The sequence below is a fragment of the Eptatretus burgeri genome, chromosome 11, assembly GCF_056783735.1.
Source record: "Eptatretus burgeri isolate ZD-2024b chromosome 11, Ebu_testis_v1, whole genome shotgun sequence".
NCBI lineage: Eukaryota > Metazoa > Chordata > Myxini > Myxiniformes > Myxinidae > Eptatretus > Eptatretus burgeri.
In genome coordinates this window covers 35,203,770-35,222,171 of record NC_140971.1, presented here as the reverse complement: position 1 = coordinate 35,222,171, position 18,402 = coordinate 35,203,770, and the positions used below count along the sequence as shown (strand labels likewise).

The 18,402-nt window shown below is 41.6% G+C and overlaps 1 protein-coding gene across 1 annotated transcript in view; it reads right to left on the bottom strand.

The window, feature by feature from the left end:
• Positions 1-17,332, bottom strand: part of LOC147016851 (uncharacterized) — a 102,116-nt gene extending 84,784 nt beyond the window's left edge. Inside the window, exons 1-2 of the mRNA XM_085845962.1 lie at positions 17,242-17,332; positions 16,665-16,786 (exon numbers count right to left, since the gene is read on the bottom strand). Of these exons, the coding sequence (XP_085702088.1) occupies positions 16,665-16,722 (58 nt within the window). The 5' untranslated portion in view covers positions 16,723-16,786; positions 17,242-17,332. The remainder of the gene's footprint in view (positions 1-16,664; positions 16,787-17,241) is intronic.
• Between the last annotated feature and the right edge of the window lie 1,070 nt (positions 17,333-18,402).

Genomic DNA, 18,402 nt, shown 5'->3' with positions numbered 1-18,402 from the left:
AATGGGATGCCCTAGGGGTATGTTCCTTTTCAATTAATACAATACCAGACCCTGTGCAACAGGAACGTGCCCAACAGGGACGAAAAAATGTTTCCCTGAAAAAAAAAAACACTTCTTTCTATGAAGTTGGAATTGTTCAGAATCGACATTGATTCAAGTTTACCACTCAATTTCTTTGGATTCCATGGTTGGAATCGAGCACTTTAGAATCCATTCCGCCAACCACTGTTAAGCACTTGAGCAAGCACTCCAACAAACACCATCTGGAGATGTCCTGAGATGACTGGAGACGTCCGAAGTATCAAACAATGTGCAAATTGGACAAATAAACACTTTTTTTTTTAGCAGTCAGAACTGCTGCTAAGTTCAATTCCACAGTTTAAATTTTGAAATTTGGTTCAAGTTAAGAGATTTTGGAGCTTATTGCATTTCAGCTGTAATGCTTATTGTTACGGATCAGTAATACAAACCACAAAATTGGAAATGTTCTTGAGGTATATACTATGGTGAAAGTTAATCTGAAAATGAAATAAGCTTGTACTGTGTTAAAAAAAAGAAAAAAGGAGGCACTCGTGCAGCGTCCTGGCAGCGTTTGACCCACTCGTGCTGTGGGGTTGGGCTGAGTAACAGAATGTCAGTATTACTGATAAGGAGCAGTACTTAGGGACTGATGTCCAACAAATCACTTTGTACAATGCAGTGCTTAGATTAATGTGTGCAAACTATACTCCCACATGAAAGAGAAACAGACTGGGAGAAAGGGTTTATGGGACACGTTGCTCCAAACCAAGTACCACCTCCTTGAACACACAATGGCATGGAGATACCTCGACGGCAGGCCTCTGAGTGACCTTGTGCGAGTCACGATAAAAGGACGGGCAGAGAGGCATGCAATTTAGGAGGATGATAAGATGTGACCGGTGTGTGCGGCAAGTCCAGTGGCTGATTTCATTTTTAAAACCAGGCTCAAACAGCAAAGAGAGTATCGAGAGTGCTACATGCTAACCACGACTGGTTCAGCAACTCCAAAATCCTGACTAAAGAACCAGCTGCACCCATGTAGATGCTGGTTGATCTTATCTGCTGGCCGGTTGGGTTCTCGACGAATCTACTGCCTTGCTGGTGTCTCGGAGATGACATCCAAACAGGCATTTCCTCTCTGGTCGCATCAAGAAGGCAAAGGGCCTGTTCTCTTCTCCTCACTCTTCAGTAGCTGGTCTGTTGTGATCTTGATATTATTGACAAGTAGCATACTTAGATTAATTTGCTTGTTTCGGTGATACCAAGATCACCCTCTGGGGACTTGCAACGTGACTGGCCGGTCGGACTTCAACCTGTGTCCACTCAACGGGGCAAGACTGCTTCGAACATGTCCACAACCGACTGACATCAATTCGTATCTTGCTGAGGGTATATTTCAAAGAAATGAGAGAGAGAGAGAAATCAAAAAAATGAGGTGCATGAGAGAAGTTACCGACTTGAAAGTTGTGAGTCAATTCAAAACTGCATTGAAACATGTCAGGTGTATGTTACTTTGGGGAGTTTCAAAACCATTGAATGTTTCGATTAAAATCATCGTTATGGGATACTATTAAATGGCATTAGTGTTTGAAAGGTAGACAATAGAGAGTAATAAATTAATTATTAAATATCCGGTTTTGTGTCGTGTGTTGGTTTCACATGTTAAGCAATAGAAGTAAAGGGACATACTGTTGTATGGAAAGCTTTTCTACCATGCTACCCCTCCGGGTTTCTGGGCACTCACGTTGGTGCTCGAAGAGAGCATGAAATATTATAAACGTGCAGAGAGTTTTATGGGGATAGAGGGGGAAGGGGTTTTGCAGGAGGTAAGTGTGAGGTGAGGGGAAGGGAAGGCAGATGTGTGGTGAAACGTTAATTAAGATTCATACCGTCTCATCAAAATGATTCTGCATAGGACAACAGTGAAGATGGAAACAAAATAATGTCTGAAATACATTTTCTACCGATCATACTTGTAAACACCGCCCAGACACATCCAGAGACAAACACTGCTGGGACACGTCCGGAGATGACCACTGCCCGGACACATCTTGAGACAACCACCGCCCACAGACACGCCAGGAGACAACCACCACCCAGACATGTTCGGAGATAACCACCATCCAGACACATCCAGAGTATCAAATAATACAACTCTGGATATTTATAAGCATTACAACTGAAATGCGATAAGCTCTAGAATCTCTTAACCTGAAGCGAATTTCAACATTTAAACTGCGGAATTGACCTTAGCAGCAGTTCCAACTGCCAAAAAACAAAAGTGTTCATTCGTCAATTCACACATCGTTTAACACTCCGGATGTCGCTCCAGGTGGTGTTTGTTTTAACCGATTACGAATCACTTGCCAAGCCAGCATGGTCATATTAAACACCATCCGGAGACGACTGGAGATGTCCGGAGTGTCAAACAATGTGTGACTTGGACAAATGAGAGAGAGAGAGAGAGAGAGAGAGAGAGAGAGAGAGAGAGAGAGAGAGAGAGAGAGAGAGAGAGAGAGAGAGAGAGAGAGAGAGAGAGAGAGAGAGAGAGAGAGAGAGAGAGATTGAGATTGAGATTGAGATTGAGATTGAGATTGAGATTGAGATTGAGATTGAGATTGAGATTGAGATTGAGATTGAGATTGAGATTGATTATAGAGCTTATCTCGACTTAAGTTTAAAAGAATCTCAGGTTAAGAGAATCTAGAGCTTATAGCTTGTGCGGAAATGAAATAAATCCACAAACAATGGCGTCTACAGGCGTTTATAAGCATTGTGATGTTAACAACGATTTGTAGGAATGAAAATGAGGCATTCGATGTCAAGGTATTATCCAAGTCAAGGTATTATTGAGTAGGCCAAAAAAAAAAAAATGGCAAATTAAGACCCCAGTGAGGGAGAACGAGCTGACCCAAGGGGCTGACCAAGGATGAAGCTTTGATAAAGGATAATTAAATAAGGCCATAAATTATCTTCATAAATGGTGTTTAAATTTACCCAAACAACTAGTTTTCATTCATGCACTCTGTTGGAGTTCTGTTAGTATGCCTGCAAAGTTTGGAGCCAGTATGTTTCATGGTTTTGGAGTTATGGAGGCGACACACTGACATTAATAAGTGTAGATAACCTTGTATAACATGAATCAATGGTTGCTTTCCTGTTCTTCCTTTTCCCACCCCAACCAGGAGAAGTGCCCGGCATGCCATCCGAATGACCTTGGGCATTCCAAATTTGGCTAGGCCCTTAATCCGGCCTGTAGTGTGTCTCGGCTGTTGAGGCTGCTGGGGATGATGAGGCTGTTGGGGATGATGCCTCAGAACTTTGAACTCTTGTTTCTGATGTTACTGCAGGAGAAGCAATGACTGGAGTGTTTGGAAGTGCTGTAGAAGTTCCTGCTGATGTGGTTACTCCTGAAAATAGATAACAAAGTGAATACACTGTATTCCAAAAACAAAGATATCCTGAAAATTCTTTATTTTCAGAAGAATATGTTTCACAAAGCAATTATCACCCAATTATCAGAGCATCTTCTTCTCCTCCTCCTCCTTTTTCAGGGGTTGGGTCCAATGGTACTTATATTTTCCATGCCTTACACACCATACTCCTCCACTCACCCCTATCCCCAGCCAACTCTCTCCACTCTCCAGCCACCCTCACTTTATGGATATCCCTCCTTACACAACCTTTCCACCTCAACCGCGGTCTCCCTCAATCGATCAGCTATCTTTGCCATTGTCTCCTCCCCATCCACATCAAGTGTCCAGCATTCTTCAGCCAGCTTCTGGCCAATCTCCTCATAAAGCTTATTTGTTCAACAATCTCCTCCCTCAATTCATCCATCCTTCTTCTATCCACCTTCTTCACTCCCGCATTCTTCCTGATCCAGTTGTTGTCGTAAACCTGCAGCCTCTGTTGTTGTCTCTCTGTCAGGAACATGTTTTGTCAATATCTCTGGTCTTTCTCCTGTGGTGTGATTGAGGTCTTAAGATAGAATATGTAAGTTCTTCTGTCAATATGAAACCCCAGGACGTATTGTATTGACTGTAAAAAAAGAAACCCCTGTATAACGTGAATCAATGATTGCCTTCCTGTTCTTCCCCTCCCCGCTTTTAAATACACATTATTGAACCCACTCAGTCTCCTTGAGTTAGACAGACTGTTATGATTGCTGAGTCAGACAGGCAAATTGGCTTTGGATCCTTTTAGAGGACATTTGGGTTTTGGTTGCTGAACGTGCGTTGTTAAAGTTCACCACCTTGCCGGCAAAACCACTGCTCAGGTTTCAATTTGACCTTAATCCCATCCCATCGAGGAGAGGTGCCCAGCGTGCTGCCCGAATGGCTGTGGGCATTCTAAATTGAGCTTTGCCGTTAATCCGGCCCGCAGCGTCTTGGCAGTTTTGCCAAAGTGTTTACCATAACATTGGTGTCTTTCAAGCATGCATGAAGTAAACGTTTCGAAGAAGACTTTTGTTTATTTAAACATGTATCCAGTTTAAACAAACAAAAAGACATAAAATGTCATGGACTCTGTTGTTTTAGTAATGTTGCTATACAGACTTAAAGGGCTAGCCCATATTTATTACAACTAAAATGGCCGCCAGTCTACCAGTCGGCCATCCTTAATCAGATTGCAAAATAAAGTGAGGTACACATGTATGTCATCATGTACTGTGCTTGTGCCAAGTTTGAACAAAATCGGACCAAGCATGTCCGATAAATTGTTGGAGACACGTTTAAGCAACAACATGGCCGCCAGTCAGCCATACTGGATCAGATCTCGAAAACAAATGGCGTGCATTTGTAAGCCATCATTCATTATCTGTGAGCTAAGTTTGAACAACATTGGTAAATACATCTCTGAGAAATGGTTGAAGAGGAATTCCATGCTAGGTTTTTTTTACAACTAAAATGGCCGCCATTCTACCAGTCGGCCATCTTTGATCAGATAGCAAAATATAGTGATGGGCAAGTGTTTTATGTACTGTGTACTGGGCATTATGTACTGGGCATCGTGTCCTGTGCTTGTGTCAAGTTTGAACAAAATCGGACCATGCATGTCTGAGAAATGGTTGGGGACACTTTTAAGTAACAAAATGGCCACCAGCCGGCATCTTAAATCTGATCTCGAAAAACAATGACGTGCATATGTAACCCATCATTCGCTAAATGTGTGCCTAGTTTGAACAGCATTGATAAATGCATGCCCGAGAAATGGTTGAGGATGTGTTCAACATCGGGATTTTTACAACTAAAATGGACGCAAGTCGACCATCTTGGATCTGGTCTCGAAAAAATATTATGTGCATATGTATACCATCATGTGTTGCCAATGCAACAAATACAAATAAAATCAGTCCATACATGTCCGATATATGGTTGTGGATGGATGCATGCATGCACACACAGACACGGAAATCGAGACCAAATCCATAAGCCCCCGTTTCGGACTAAGTCCAACAGGGGCTAATAAAAACATCATAAATACTGCAGACATATTACAGGTTATACCTGTTGAAGCTCCAGTTGTGGATGTATCACTACTTCCGATATAGCTCAATGTTGATGCTGCTGTGGTTTCAGGTGATGACAGCACTGTGGTCTCTGCACTAATATAAGTGATTTTGCTCGTTGTTTCAACACCTCTGGAGATTCTTGTCAAAGTAATAGTTGTGGCAGTACTGAGGTCTGTTGACGAAGATGCCTCAGAACTTTGTGCTGTTGTTGTTGCTAATATTCCTGCAGTAGAAGCAATGACTGTAACAACTTGAACTCCAGTAGATGGATCACTTGCTGCAGAGCTGACTGTTGATGCTGCTGTAGTTTGAACCAAAGAGAGCACTGTTGCTGCTGCACTGATCAGAGCGATTGTGCTCGATGGTTTTGCAACTGCTAAACACTTAAAATAACACGAGTACATGTGGGGAGTTGATGAGACTGGGGTTGGCTTAGTGGTTAGGGTGGTGGCTTGGGATCCTCAGGGTCCTGAGTTCGAGCCCTGCTGGCCACTGATTTAACATCAGGGGGGTTGACTCAGCCTGTCATCCTTCCGAGGTTGGCGAAATGAGCACCAGCTTACTGGTAATTATCCCTGCGTGTCGAAGGCGACTAAAGTGTTGGTGTCAGGAAGGGCATCCGGCCATAAAAACACTGCCACAAGAAAGGGTACCATGATTGGAGCCCGCAAAAAGCTAACCCCTGCTCAGGGAAAAAGGCTTTAAAATTGTGTGGTGATGACATGTGGAGTCGAAAAAAGTTCTCATACCAAGACACTCATTGTGGTCCAAGAAAATCCAATTTCTTTCATTGTTTTTTTTTTTCCTGAAACCAATATGATTCATTAAAAATAATTATGCCTTCGAGTTTAGAAGATCCAAACCTGTGTATTGAGGTATATAAATAACAAAGTGTATTGGAGGATATCCTACTGTATAAAATAAAGCATGTGTGTGCGTGTGTGTGTGTGTACGTCTGAAAATCATGGAAAAAAAACACGGCTGGGCCAATCTCGACCACATTTTGTAGGTCTGCAGGTACCCAGGATTAGGTCATGGGCACAAAAATAGAGATCTCCTCACCCCGTTCGAGGGTGGGGAGCCGACATAATTTTAATCCGTACGCTTGGGTCAGTCTCCAATCCTGACTTAAAAAAGTGGAAAGTGCAATTTGCTTTCTTCAAGAAAACATACCTGAATCAATACAATACCCTCTCCTCTGGCAAGGGTAATAAACCTGTGTTTGCAGGATTTAAATAAACCTGTACATTGAAGGATACAAATAAACCTGTGTATTGAAGGATACAAATAAACCTGTGTATTGAAGGATATAAACACGTCAGCATTTTTGTTTGATTGCGGCTTGTCATTGCATAAAATTATTATTGAAGAACCAACGTATTCTTCAATGAAAAACATGACCGAGAAAACTTCAAAATATGATGATTAATACTTACTTCGTATTTGCACGCTGTCGACAGCGATTCTAAGATTGGTATTCAGAAAGTTTGTTTCGTTGCTCCCTTTTGGTAAGTTGAATACATAAGTGGAGATCTGCTCAGGAGTCGGTGTGTTCCCGGTTTTGAAGGTACTTTCACTTTTGGTAACAACAGATCCATTCCTAAAAAAAATATCAAAATTAGAATGAAGACAAGTCTGAAGACGACGATGGTTCACGAGCGGTATTTGATGATGTAGATTGTGTCAGAAGTCAAGGATGAGACAATGTGATAATGTTTGACCAAGTTATAAAAATGATCAACATGATGTGGTACGGGTGACAGGTTATTAGCTACAAAATGTCGAAAACCCGGTTTCATTCAACAACTTTCAAAATTTGACCTTTGCATAACCTTTAAAGGTCACAAAACAATGTTGGGGACATTAAAATAAGGAAACAGGATACGTGCTATAGCTTAGTGGAGTTAGTTCATCGAAGAAGTTCGAAAACGCGGTTTGATTCCCACAACTTTGAAAATTTGACCTTTGTGAACTTTAAAGGCCAAGGATTATGACCTTTGGTGCAAAACTTCCTCTGGAACATTCCAGGAACAATATAACGTCACATAGGCTATATGGCATTTCACACTCCTCAGATTATCCATACTTTGATGAAATCAGCGTAAAAACAAACTTGAAGGGGGCGCCACGGGCAAGGTGTTCGAGATATAGCAAAATGGTTTCAAGACTTTAGGTGGGGAATGACCTCAAGGTTATGCAAAAAAATATTGTCATCCCAGCTCTCAAAGTTTGGGCGGTCGTATGATTTTTATGTCAAAATTCGCAATTTTCTAAGTTTGTGACCTTGTGACCTTGTGACCTTGACCTTTGGACGAAAATGAAAAATTGAGCTCCGTGCGGCTCTGCAGGTGCCATTGGGCTAACCAAATACCGAAACCCCTGTCAGATTCGACAAACCCCCGAGGAGAAGATGCAAATTGAAATCGGCTACCCCCTAAAAACACATGTTTTTTGGGTGTGGCTCCGCCCATGATGGGCGCACCATGCCCATTCTCCGGAAAACACAACTAGGTCATGATATAAACCTCCCACCAAAACTTTATCAGGATGGGATCAAAACCCACGGAGCTATGCTCGGGACAGACAGACAGACAAGCCGGTAGGCAGACATGGGTAGTCGACTACCCAATAGAACCTGACGCGATGGGCCCGTTTGATGGGGAATGACCTGAGGATTAAGCACAAGAAAAGTCATGATTCTAGCTTCAAGGGTTAATGCTGCAGATTGTTTTTTCGTTAAAATACCCCCACATTTAGAGGTTTTTCGGCCGTTGCTCGGCAACGGAGGGGTCCATAGCAACGGTTCTTTCTCACACATAACTAGGACATACCATAAACCTGCCATACCAGTTTCATGTATATCTGACTCATAGTCTCTTAGATATAACGAACTTCGTTTTTTTATTGTTTTTGACCAGGGTTCATTCAAATTTCAAAGTCTATCTTCTCCGACAATTTTCATAGGATCCGGCTGGAAATTTTTCACAATATGGCTGAATGTACTGCCCACAGTCGCTCGTGGCCCGATTTTTGATTTTCGAAAAAATACATTTTTAATGATTTTTCAAAAATTTCAAAGTCCCTTTGCTAGGCAACGGTGGTGTCCATAGCAACGGTTCTCATTTGCACACAACTAGGTCATGGTATGAATCTACCAACCAAGTTTCATCGAAATTGCCATTGTATTAACTGAAATCGCCATTTTAAATACTGATAATAAGGGAAGAACAAATCTCCATTTTTTTTTTTTTCGACTAGATCGACTACTCAACAAACAAACCGGACGATTACAATATCCCGCTCCCTCCCTCCGGGGGAGGGGGGGCGAGATAATTAGTCCGTGAGAGTAGATCGTGAAAATTTGCATCATGGAATGCATGAAATCGCTCCAAGCTACTAATTTGAAAACTATAGCACTTATAAAAGCGATGTATTGAGCGATTCATAGCTATGTAGATGAGGAATTCAATGATATTAGTGAGGAAAATGAAAAAAATGTATTCTTTGAGCGCTATAACATTAATACACCGTTGGGGCATGTTCCAAATCAAGGCATTGTTGAGCACGCTGAACAAAATGGCGAATTAAGACCCCAGCGAGGGAAAGCGAGTTGGCCGATGATTCGCCTGATCAAGGATGTAATTAAATGAGGCCGTTAATTATCTTCAAAAGGGGCGTTTTAATTAACCCAAACACCTAACTTTCACTCTTGCACTCCCTTGGAGTTCCATGAGTATGCATGCAATGTTTCAGGCTGCTGGGTTTCATGATTTTGGAGTTTTTGAGGAGACACACAGATGCTGACTGACTGACTGACTGACACACACTGACATTTATTAGTATAGATATAAATGACGAGAAGGACAAGAGCGCATAACTCCACCAGGCTAAACAGTTTACCTTTTGTACCCCACTGATAGGCTGGAACCAAAATCTAATCGGCTTTGTCTTGTCATCTAACCAACACATCCACCAAGTTTTGTCATAATCCATCCACAATTTTCTGAGATATCATGCCATCAATCGTTTTTGGCATTATCTCTCAACAGTGAAGAATCACTTTTTAAAATTCTAGTATCCAGATCCGGATTCGGATCTTCACCAAAATCGAACCATTTCTTCCTTGTCACACACCCAACCTGTCCACCAAGTTTTGTCCGAATCCATCAACAACATTTTGAAATACCCTGCTAAATATATTTATTTGGCCCTATCTCTCAATGGTGAAGAATCACTCAAAAATTCTAGCATCCAGATCCAGATCTTCACCAAAATCTAGTTGCGTCTTCCTTATCATACAACCAGGGGGTGAAAACATAACCTCCGTCCACCTTCGCTGGAGGAGGTAATACAGGGAAAATTAAATGTGAATATCACATCTGTGTCAGGAAAACAGGTTGAACTCGAGGGGGAGCACTCGGGATTGTGCAAAACCTCCGCCGCCAATACTGCTGGGTCACTCAAGTGAACCTTATATCTTATTCATTAAATATGTCAACAGTGCTGACAGAGTTATAGTTCTTTTCTCCAACATTTTTTGGGGGTTGGAAATCACTTAAAACATGTAAAAATGCAAAAAAAAAAAAAAAAAAAAATCGAAATTTTGTTGAAAAAAAACTTGCAAAAATTTTTTTCTCTAACAATTTTTTTTGGGGGGGGGGGTTTGAAATCACTTAAAACATGTAGAAATGCAAAAAAAAAATTTCTTTTCTCTAACAATTTTTTTTTGGGGGGGGGGGATCTTCACCAAGTCCAAAATTTAATGGCATGATCCTTGGACCATACCTAACCCCCCCACCAAGTTTCGTCGAAATCCGTCGAGGAGTTTTTCCGTAATACTGTTTACAAACAAACAAACAAACAAACAAACAAACAGAAAGGGGTGAAAACATAACCTCCGTCCACCTTCGAAGATGGTGGAGGTTAATAAAACACAGGAATCAAAGGCAATACAGCATTCCAAAAGATGGGTCATAGGTTCTCCTTACTCAAATGATTTGACTTTGTACGTGACGAATGTTGATGGATATATTTGCTTGCATGTTGTATTCATCTGAAAAGGAAACGGGCCAAAAAGTTTCAATCATCCCCCTGGTTTAAAACAAGAAGTGTTATTAAGTTGATCCCACCCTTGCCCACCACTTCCCCATCATGAAACAACTCCCACCCAAAAAATAATGTAAATCGTTTAATTGTGCATCCTTGAATATAAGAGAGTCACCCCCATGAACACGAGATGGGAAGCTAAACATGCCATTCAAACGAACAGTCGTTCTGCACTATTGATACAAGAGTGAGTACATCCATCATCAAGATCCAAATGCAAAAAACTACTTTAAGATTCCAGACGAATGCAGGATAAGTTTCTATATCACAACAAAAATTACAACGGCACTCGGTAGAGCACATCCCTCCGCCAGACTGAACAGTTTACGTTTTGTATCCAATTGAGAGGCCGCGTCCGGATTCGGATCTTCACTACAATCCAATCAATTTGTCCATGTCACACACCCGACCTGTCCACCAAGTTTTGTCCAAATCCGTCCGCAACGTTTTTAAATATCCTGCTAAATATTGCTTTTGGCCCTATCTCTCAATGGTGAAGAATCACTTAAAAATTCCAGTGTCCAGATCTGGTTCTTCATTAAAATCTAGTTGCTTCTTCCTTGTCATACAACCAACCTGTCCACCAAGTTTCGGATGAATCCGCCCATAACTTTTTTGAGATATCCTGCTCACAGACAAACAGACAAATAGGGGTGAAAACAACCTGTCCATCTTCGGTGTTAACAAGAAAAACTCAGAAACCTTTAAAAATGTTTCTGAGTTTTCTTTGTTTTTAATTGTGATAAACAAACTTACCCTGCATTAGTTTGAACCGCCTGGGACCTCTCCGATACAGTTCATATATTCACAAATATTTCGGTCTCAGCATCAGCCATGATCATTATTGGGCAAAAACATTTCTGAATTGGCCTCAAAATCCAATCACCGAATAGGCACCCTCCATTGTGTAATGTCTTTCCTTGACACACTTGAACTCCTATCTACCGACAAAGCCCCTTCTGCAGCTTCATGAAGTACTGCTCTCCCCTTTTGGGCTGGTGTCCTTACCGCACACCCTGCTAAGCTTGACTTCGTGGAAACCAACCTTCCCTTGCCCATCTTCCTCCCACCAAGTTTCTTCAGGTCTCACACGGTCTGCCAATAACCCTCTTCAGGAGAAACTCCCTAAATCCAGACTCACTGCTCACCTCCACTCATTCATTCCCCTTTTTCCCACCTGTGGAACAAACTTCCCCAGTCTGTTCGATCCCATGCTTCCCTCCAGGGTTTCAGAATAACTGTTCACCACCATCTCATGTCACCCTCAATCCATCCCTTGATATCTTCTACCCTTCCTTCCTTCCCAAGACCACCTCTTTCTGGGTTTCCAACTGCTCCCTCACCCTGCTCATTTTTTTTATATATATATTTATTTTACCTTCCTAGTTTTCTCTTCCACATCTGCGAGTGAGAGTTTATAGCTGTATCCAGCTTATTAAACCCCTGCTCGCATTCTTCCCCAGGTCCTTCATTACCTCTGCCATCGAAGGTGAAGGAGGTTATGTTTTCAACCCGTTCTGTCTGTCTGTTTGTTACTTGCAATATCGAAGATTTTTCAAGTGTATTAGTGAGTCGATTTTGTTATTCTATCTGTCTATCTGTCTGTCTGTCTGTTTATCGCCGACAGGTCACAATTTTACACCGATCTTCACGAAACTTTACCACATGGTAGAGTTGGTCCTAAGGAATAAGCCTATTGTTTTTGAAGTCAAAAGGTCAAAAGGTCAACAAAGGCCAAAGGTCAACAACTTTTCTAAAAATTTCTGATTTATAAAATTTCGTTTCTTTCTAAAATCTAAATTTCTTTCTGAGATTTCTAAAATCCTCAATTTTCATCCGATTCACTTGAAATTTGAAGAGGATTTGCATATCAGGTCACTGAATTCAACCAGTCAATTAAGTTTGAGGTCCCCTTCGGCCAAAAGGTCAACATAGGCCGAATTTCTAAATTGTCAATTTTCATCCGATTCACTTGAAATTCGAAGAGGATTTGCATATCAGGTCACTGAATTCAACCAGTCAATTATAATTATGTTTGAGGTCCCCTTCGGCCAAAAGGTCAACATAGGCCGAATTTCTAAAATTGTCAATTTTCATCCGATTCACTTGATATTCGAAGAGGATTTGCATATTTGGTCATTGACTTCAACCGCCAATTATTTTTGAGGTGAAATTTGTTTTATGGATTTTGCAAGTATCGTGCTCTGCACAACGTCTTTTTGTTTGTCTGTTTGTTTGTGTGCAGGATATCTCAAAAAGTTGCAGACGGATCTGGATGAAATTTTTTGGACAGGACGAACTGTGTGACAAGGACGAACTGATTAGATTTTGGTGAAGATCCGGATCCGGATCCGACTACTAGAATTTTTAAAGTGATTCTTCACCATCGAGAGATAATGCTAAAATGATATAGTACTGTATAGCATGGTATTTCAAATTGTATTGGGCCCGATATGTTCTCGTGGATCAGGCATTATGTGGCAGAGGTATGCGCTCCACCGAGTGCCCTTCTAGTTACCTCTGCCACCAAAGGTGGATGGAGGTTATGTTTTCACCACTGTTTGTCTGTCTATCTGTCTGTGAGCTGGATATCTCAAAAAGCTATAGACAGATTCAGACGAAACTTGGTGGACACATTGGCCATTCAACAAGGCCAAATTGTTGAGATTTTGGTGAAGTTCCGGATCTAGATCTGGATACTCCATTTTTAAAAGTGATTTTTCACCATTGAGGGATAGAGCCAAGAACCATATACATACCACGGTATCTCAAACAGTTACAGACGGATTCGGATGAAACGTGGTGTACAGGTTGAGTGTGTGACAAGGAGGAATTGATTCGATTTTGAAGATCCGGCGAAGATCCGGATCTATTTGCAGATACTCAAATTTTTTAAGTGATTCTTCACAAATGAGAGATAGGGCCAGAAACTATATATATATATATATATATATATATATATATATATATATATATATATATATATATATATATATATATATATATATATATATATATTTTTTTTTTTTTTTTTTACATGGTCTAGGCTCGTGGAAGAGCTGGGATGCAGAACATATTAGGCCACAACATAACAAAGGCAACAGGAAGAGAAAGCGGAAATGCCAATAGCAGTGTGGAGGGAGAAGTTGGATGGAGACGGACAAAAAAAAGAGATGCCGGTAAAGATGAAGGTTAGTGGAGAAAGTAAGGGGTGTTCAAGATGGATACATAAGCAAAATTTGGGGAGGGGTGGGGTGGTTTAACGGGTGTAGAAAAGATCATGGCTTTGTATGGGGGAATGTAGCATGATATTTCAAAAAGTTGTGAATGGATTATGACAAAACTTGGTGGATGAGATGGGTAGGTGAAAAGAGCAAGCCGATTCGATTTTGGTTAAGGTCCGAATCCAGATCAGGCTATCAGTGGGATACAAATCGTAAACTGTTCAGCCTGGCGGAGGTATGCGCTCTGCCGAGTGCCGTTCTCATTCCTCTGAGTCTCCCTCTAGTTTGCCCCTCTACTCTGCTGTTGATGTGCCCCACTTCCCCGACCCAAATTTCACTGTTTCTTTCCTCCTGTTATGTCCTGGTGTATTATGCATTCTAGTTCTTCTATGAACTTTGACCCTGCACAAAAAAAACAATCACTATTACAATATCTTACCTGGTGTTCGATTTCCTGAGCCAGTTGCATAAAGGCAGGTGATGAGGAGTTATGATGGTCTTCATCGAATTTCTTATTCACAATCTTGAAGTTTATGCTGTAGATCATGTTTGTAGATGATGCAGATGGTTGTGTTGTTGGAAGCAATGTTAATGCAGCTGAGAAATACAAAACTACAATATGTAAAACTCATAAAGTCAAAAATAAATTGTTTCTCTAATATATAGAGCTCTTTCCAACCACTCATTCATTCACTCACTCACATAAATGTTTAGAGCCTTCTTGGTGGTGAAGAAAGCTGAAATTTCACAAACTGATGCAACTCAAAGACAGTATCCCAGGAAAAATAAAAAAAACCAGTTGGAAATGTTCCATAAAAAAAGAAAAGTGAATAAAAGTCAGCCAGTGCAGACTCTGTCTGCTCACCGCAGGTCACATCACCATAGCCAGTGGAGCTTTCACTGGAAATGGTTGTGAGGCAATAGTACCAAGCTCCTCTTCCACCTCTTATTTAAAAACTTCAGCTGTATTTACATAAAAAATTACTTTAGCTGTAAACTTTTCAATAAAGAGTTCATTCCATTCACTAATTCTTAATGCACATAAATTACTTAGGTTTTTGCAGATTACTGCAAAATTAATTACTTTCCCCTCTACATAACACAGAAGCTCCAGTTCGACACGAGCCTCCCGACACCATCCTAATCATCCCCCCCCCCCCCTCAGCCTCTCTCATGTCCTTCCTATATCTTCATCCCTGTCATGAGCCAATTTATAGATCATCTTCTTCCCACGATCCTCTTCCATGTGTTGTACACCTCCTTTTCCAAATCATTCTTCGCCTTATCCAACGCTCTCCTTGCCACTTTCTTCTACCCATACAGGTGCAGCAACCCTGCCTCTGGTTGTCTCCCTCCATCGTTGATCTTCTCTAATCTCTTCCTAACCTCCTTATTTTTACCAATTGCCTCTGCTACTTCCTCCATCCACCATACCTGGCTTCTATACCTAGACGATGTACCCATTCATGATGCCCTTCCACACAAAGCCTCTGCGATTCCCCTAAATGCCTCTCCTTACTTCTTCCAGTCCTCCTCCAAACCTTCCGCTTCTTCGCAAAGTTCCTCATACCTGACCCTAATCCTCTCCTTATAGTCTACAGTGACATTGTCCCTGCACTTCCCCCACCTAATAATCTTCTGTCCCCTGCTCTTAACTTCTCTCCTTTTCTTCATCCATACCACAAACACCACAGGCTTGTGCTGGGTGGTGACATGCTGTCCCACCACTGCCTTACAATCATTGTCTTCCGCAACTGTCACTTCCTCACTACCAACAAATCCAGTTCTGATCTATGCTGTCCACTCCTGTAAGTAATTTTGTAGCTGTCCCACTTCTGAATGAACGAAGCAGCTATGGCCATTCCATTTCTTGCCACCAGCTCCACCAACTGTCAGCCCTCTCTCTTCCTCAGTCCCCAACCAAATTTACCAACATATTCCTCTTCACCTGGTTCCACGACTCCCACATGCACGCTGAAATTCCTTACAACGCACAGGATCACTCCAGCTCAAACACTCCGATCATCCTCTCCAGAGCACCCCTGATCTCCTGGTTGTCCTCCTCAGTCCTTCCTGTTTGTGGCTCAGAAACCAACATACCACACACCATTTGCCTCTGTATCACCAACCATGCCATAACCATCCATCCTTCCTATCTTTCCACTCTGACAACCGGCTTGCTGATTTCTTCCAATATTTAATATGTACCAGTATATGTGGGAAAACGATGTGCCCAAACTGGGAATCATACCAGTGCTCTGTCATCTGAGCTATCTGGGCAACTCACCGGCTGAGCACACAATTCTCCCACATATAGAAATGCCACTCTCTTACCGCCTCCACTTCCGGGACACTCACTCCCAACCATAGGAGCAGCGACGGCCTGTCCACGAGATTGAACCACTGCCCGATGTTTCACCACCATTTCACGGTGGGCCGTACGAGTAGCTCAGAGCTTTGACTGAAACTAAGAGTGCAACACAATTGACCTTTTTAAAGTCCAATAAATTATTAAAATGGGTAGATTAACTCAAACTTTTCCCATCACTAAATGGGGACGAGTGCTTTTGCTAGTTTTTCCTCTTATTGGGGATGGGTACTCTTGAGAGTTGCAAACCATCCATAACATGCCGTTCCTTTTTCTTATTTTTATTTTTTAGTCCAGTACAGTATTCTGGGTTTTGTTCAAAGTTTGCAAATCAACCTTTGTGCTTTGCATGTCTGACATATTTTGTTTTGTAACTCAGTCTTTTGTTTGGTCATGCACATGGTTTCAAATATCAGATGTATGTACTCACCACTGAATGTGATCCAAAGGTAGGAAAACAAGAGGAATGTTGTCATAAATCTTCCCATGTCGTATCTGCTTCAAAATGTAAAAATCGTTGAAATTGTCTCGGATGATGGAAACTCTTCGAGTCTGATGAAAGAACACAAGATTTTTCTTCATTTCTGTTTTATGCTTGTAATACTCCACGTTTCGGGAAACACAAACTTGTTTTATTTATTCATTTATGACACTCTGATTTGCTTCTTTGGGTTAAGATTTGCTGCTTTAGATAACAAAACATTGTGACACGAGTGTGGTGTGACTCTTGCATGACAATTCCTCGTGAAATCACGGCACACACAGGTTCGAAAGTTTAAACAATCAATTAAATATCGAACCTTTTAAAAAATGGAACAAAAAATAAATTATTACCAAATGTACATCACAGAATTGTTCACTTGTGCTGGAAAATTAAAAACGTTAATTTACTTCTCTCATTCTTAAAGGCTACTCCGTATGTCTCGTCACCACTCCGCGCAAATTACATTTTAACATTTTTAACAAATACGACTTTCTGAACTAAATAACAAATCGATCATCTTTACCTGGGGATTCAATCAGAGACTGTAATCGTTATCCCAGGTCGGAACCAACTGTGGTCTCTCCGCAAATATGAGATGGAACTTGGAGGTGGTTTATATGTAGAAATCACCTTCATAGCCCCACCCTCGACAGCACCTACCTCTTGGAATACCATACGTACCTTGGAGATTGAGAACCACCCATTTTCAGGAAAATGATTTTAAAATCCTCCGACGTCATTATAAGAATGTGGAGTTCACAGCTAATTAATCGTTCAAAATCTGTGCTTAAGGTGAAATCGTTTAAATTCCATGGGATTTCATTGCTTTGCGGAGGCTGGCAGGATAGCTTTGACGTACACACACTCGTCTCTGAGTTTAGCCTGGGTTGGAATCTTGGCCCAGCTCCAAACTAACATCCTGGTGTCTCAGGTACAGCAAGGCGTCAATGTAAGTGCCGTCCCTCGGATGGACGTTAAACTGGGTGGCCCATCTGCAGCATTACTTGGTGGACATTAAAGACCCCATGGTTTCCTTCATGAAGAAAGGTCTGTCTGTCTCTCTCTCTCTCCCCCAAGGTATCTGCAGGGCACACACGGTCCACCATCAACCCCCTTCTGGGGAAACAACCTAAATCCAGTACCACTGCTCACCTCCACTCATTTGTTCATCATTTTCCCACCTGTGGAACCAACTTCCACATTCTTTTCAATCTCATTCTTACCTCCAGGTCTTCAAGAAAGCTGTTCACCATCATCTCAGATCATCCCCAATCCAAAACCATGATATTTTCTACCCTTGTCAACCAACCCCCCTCCCCCACCCCAATCGCTCCTCATTCCGAATTTCCAGTTTTCCCTCTTGAGAGTTTCCTTCTGCATCCTTCCTGTGCACCCCATGCATCATTTCATGCCCCCCGATTGTCCAAGTTTCCCTCTATCTTTTCCTTTACATCCACTGTTGGTGCTTCCTCTCTCTCTCTCTCCACTGTTCCTTTTGTCGTGTTACGTCCTGATCCGTTCAATGTCCTTATTCTAGCTCTTCCATGAGCCTTGACTATGTTCACAAAAAGAACTGCGCAGTTCTCATACGCAGCGGGGAAATCAAAAAAATGAAAGTTAATTTGGCAGCACAAACGATGAGCTCCAATTGCAGATGCCTTGGAATTTTGCAATCAGGTCTTGA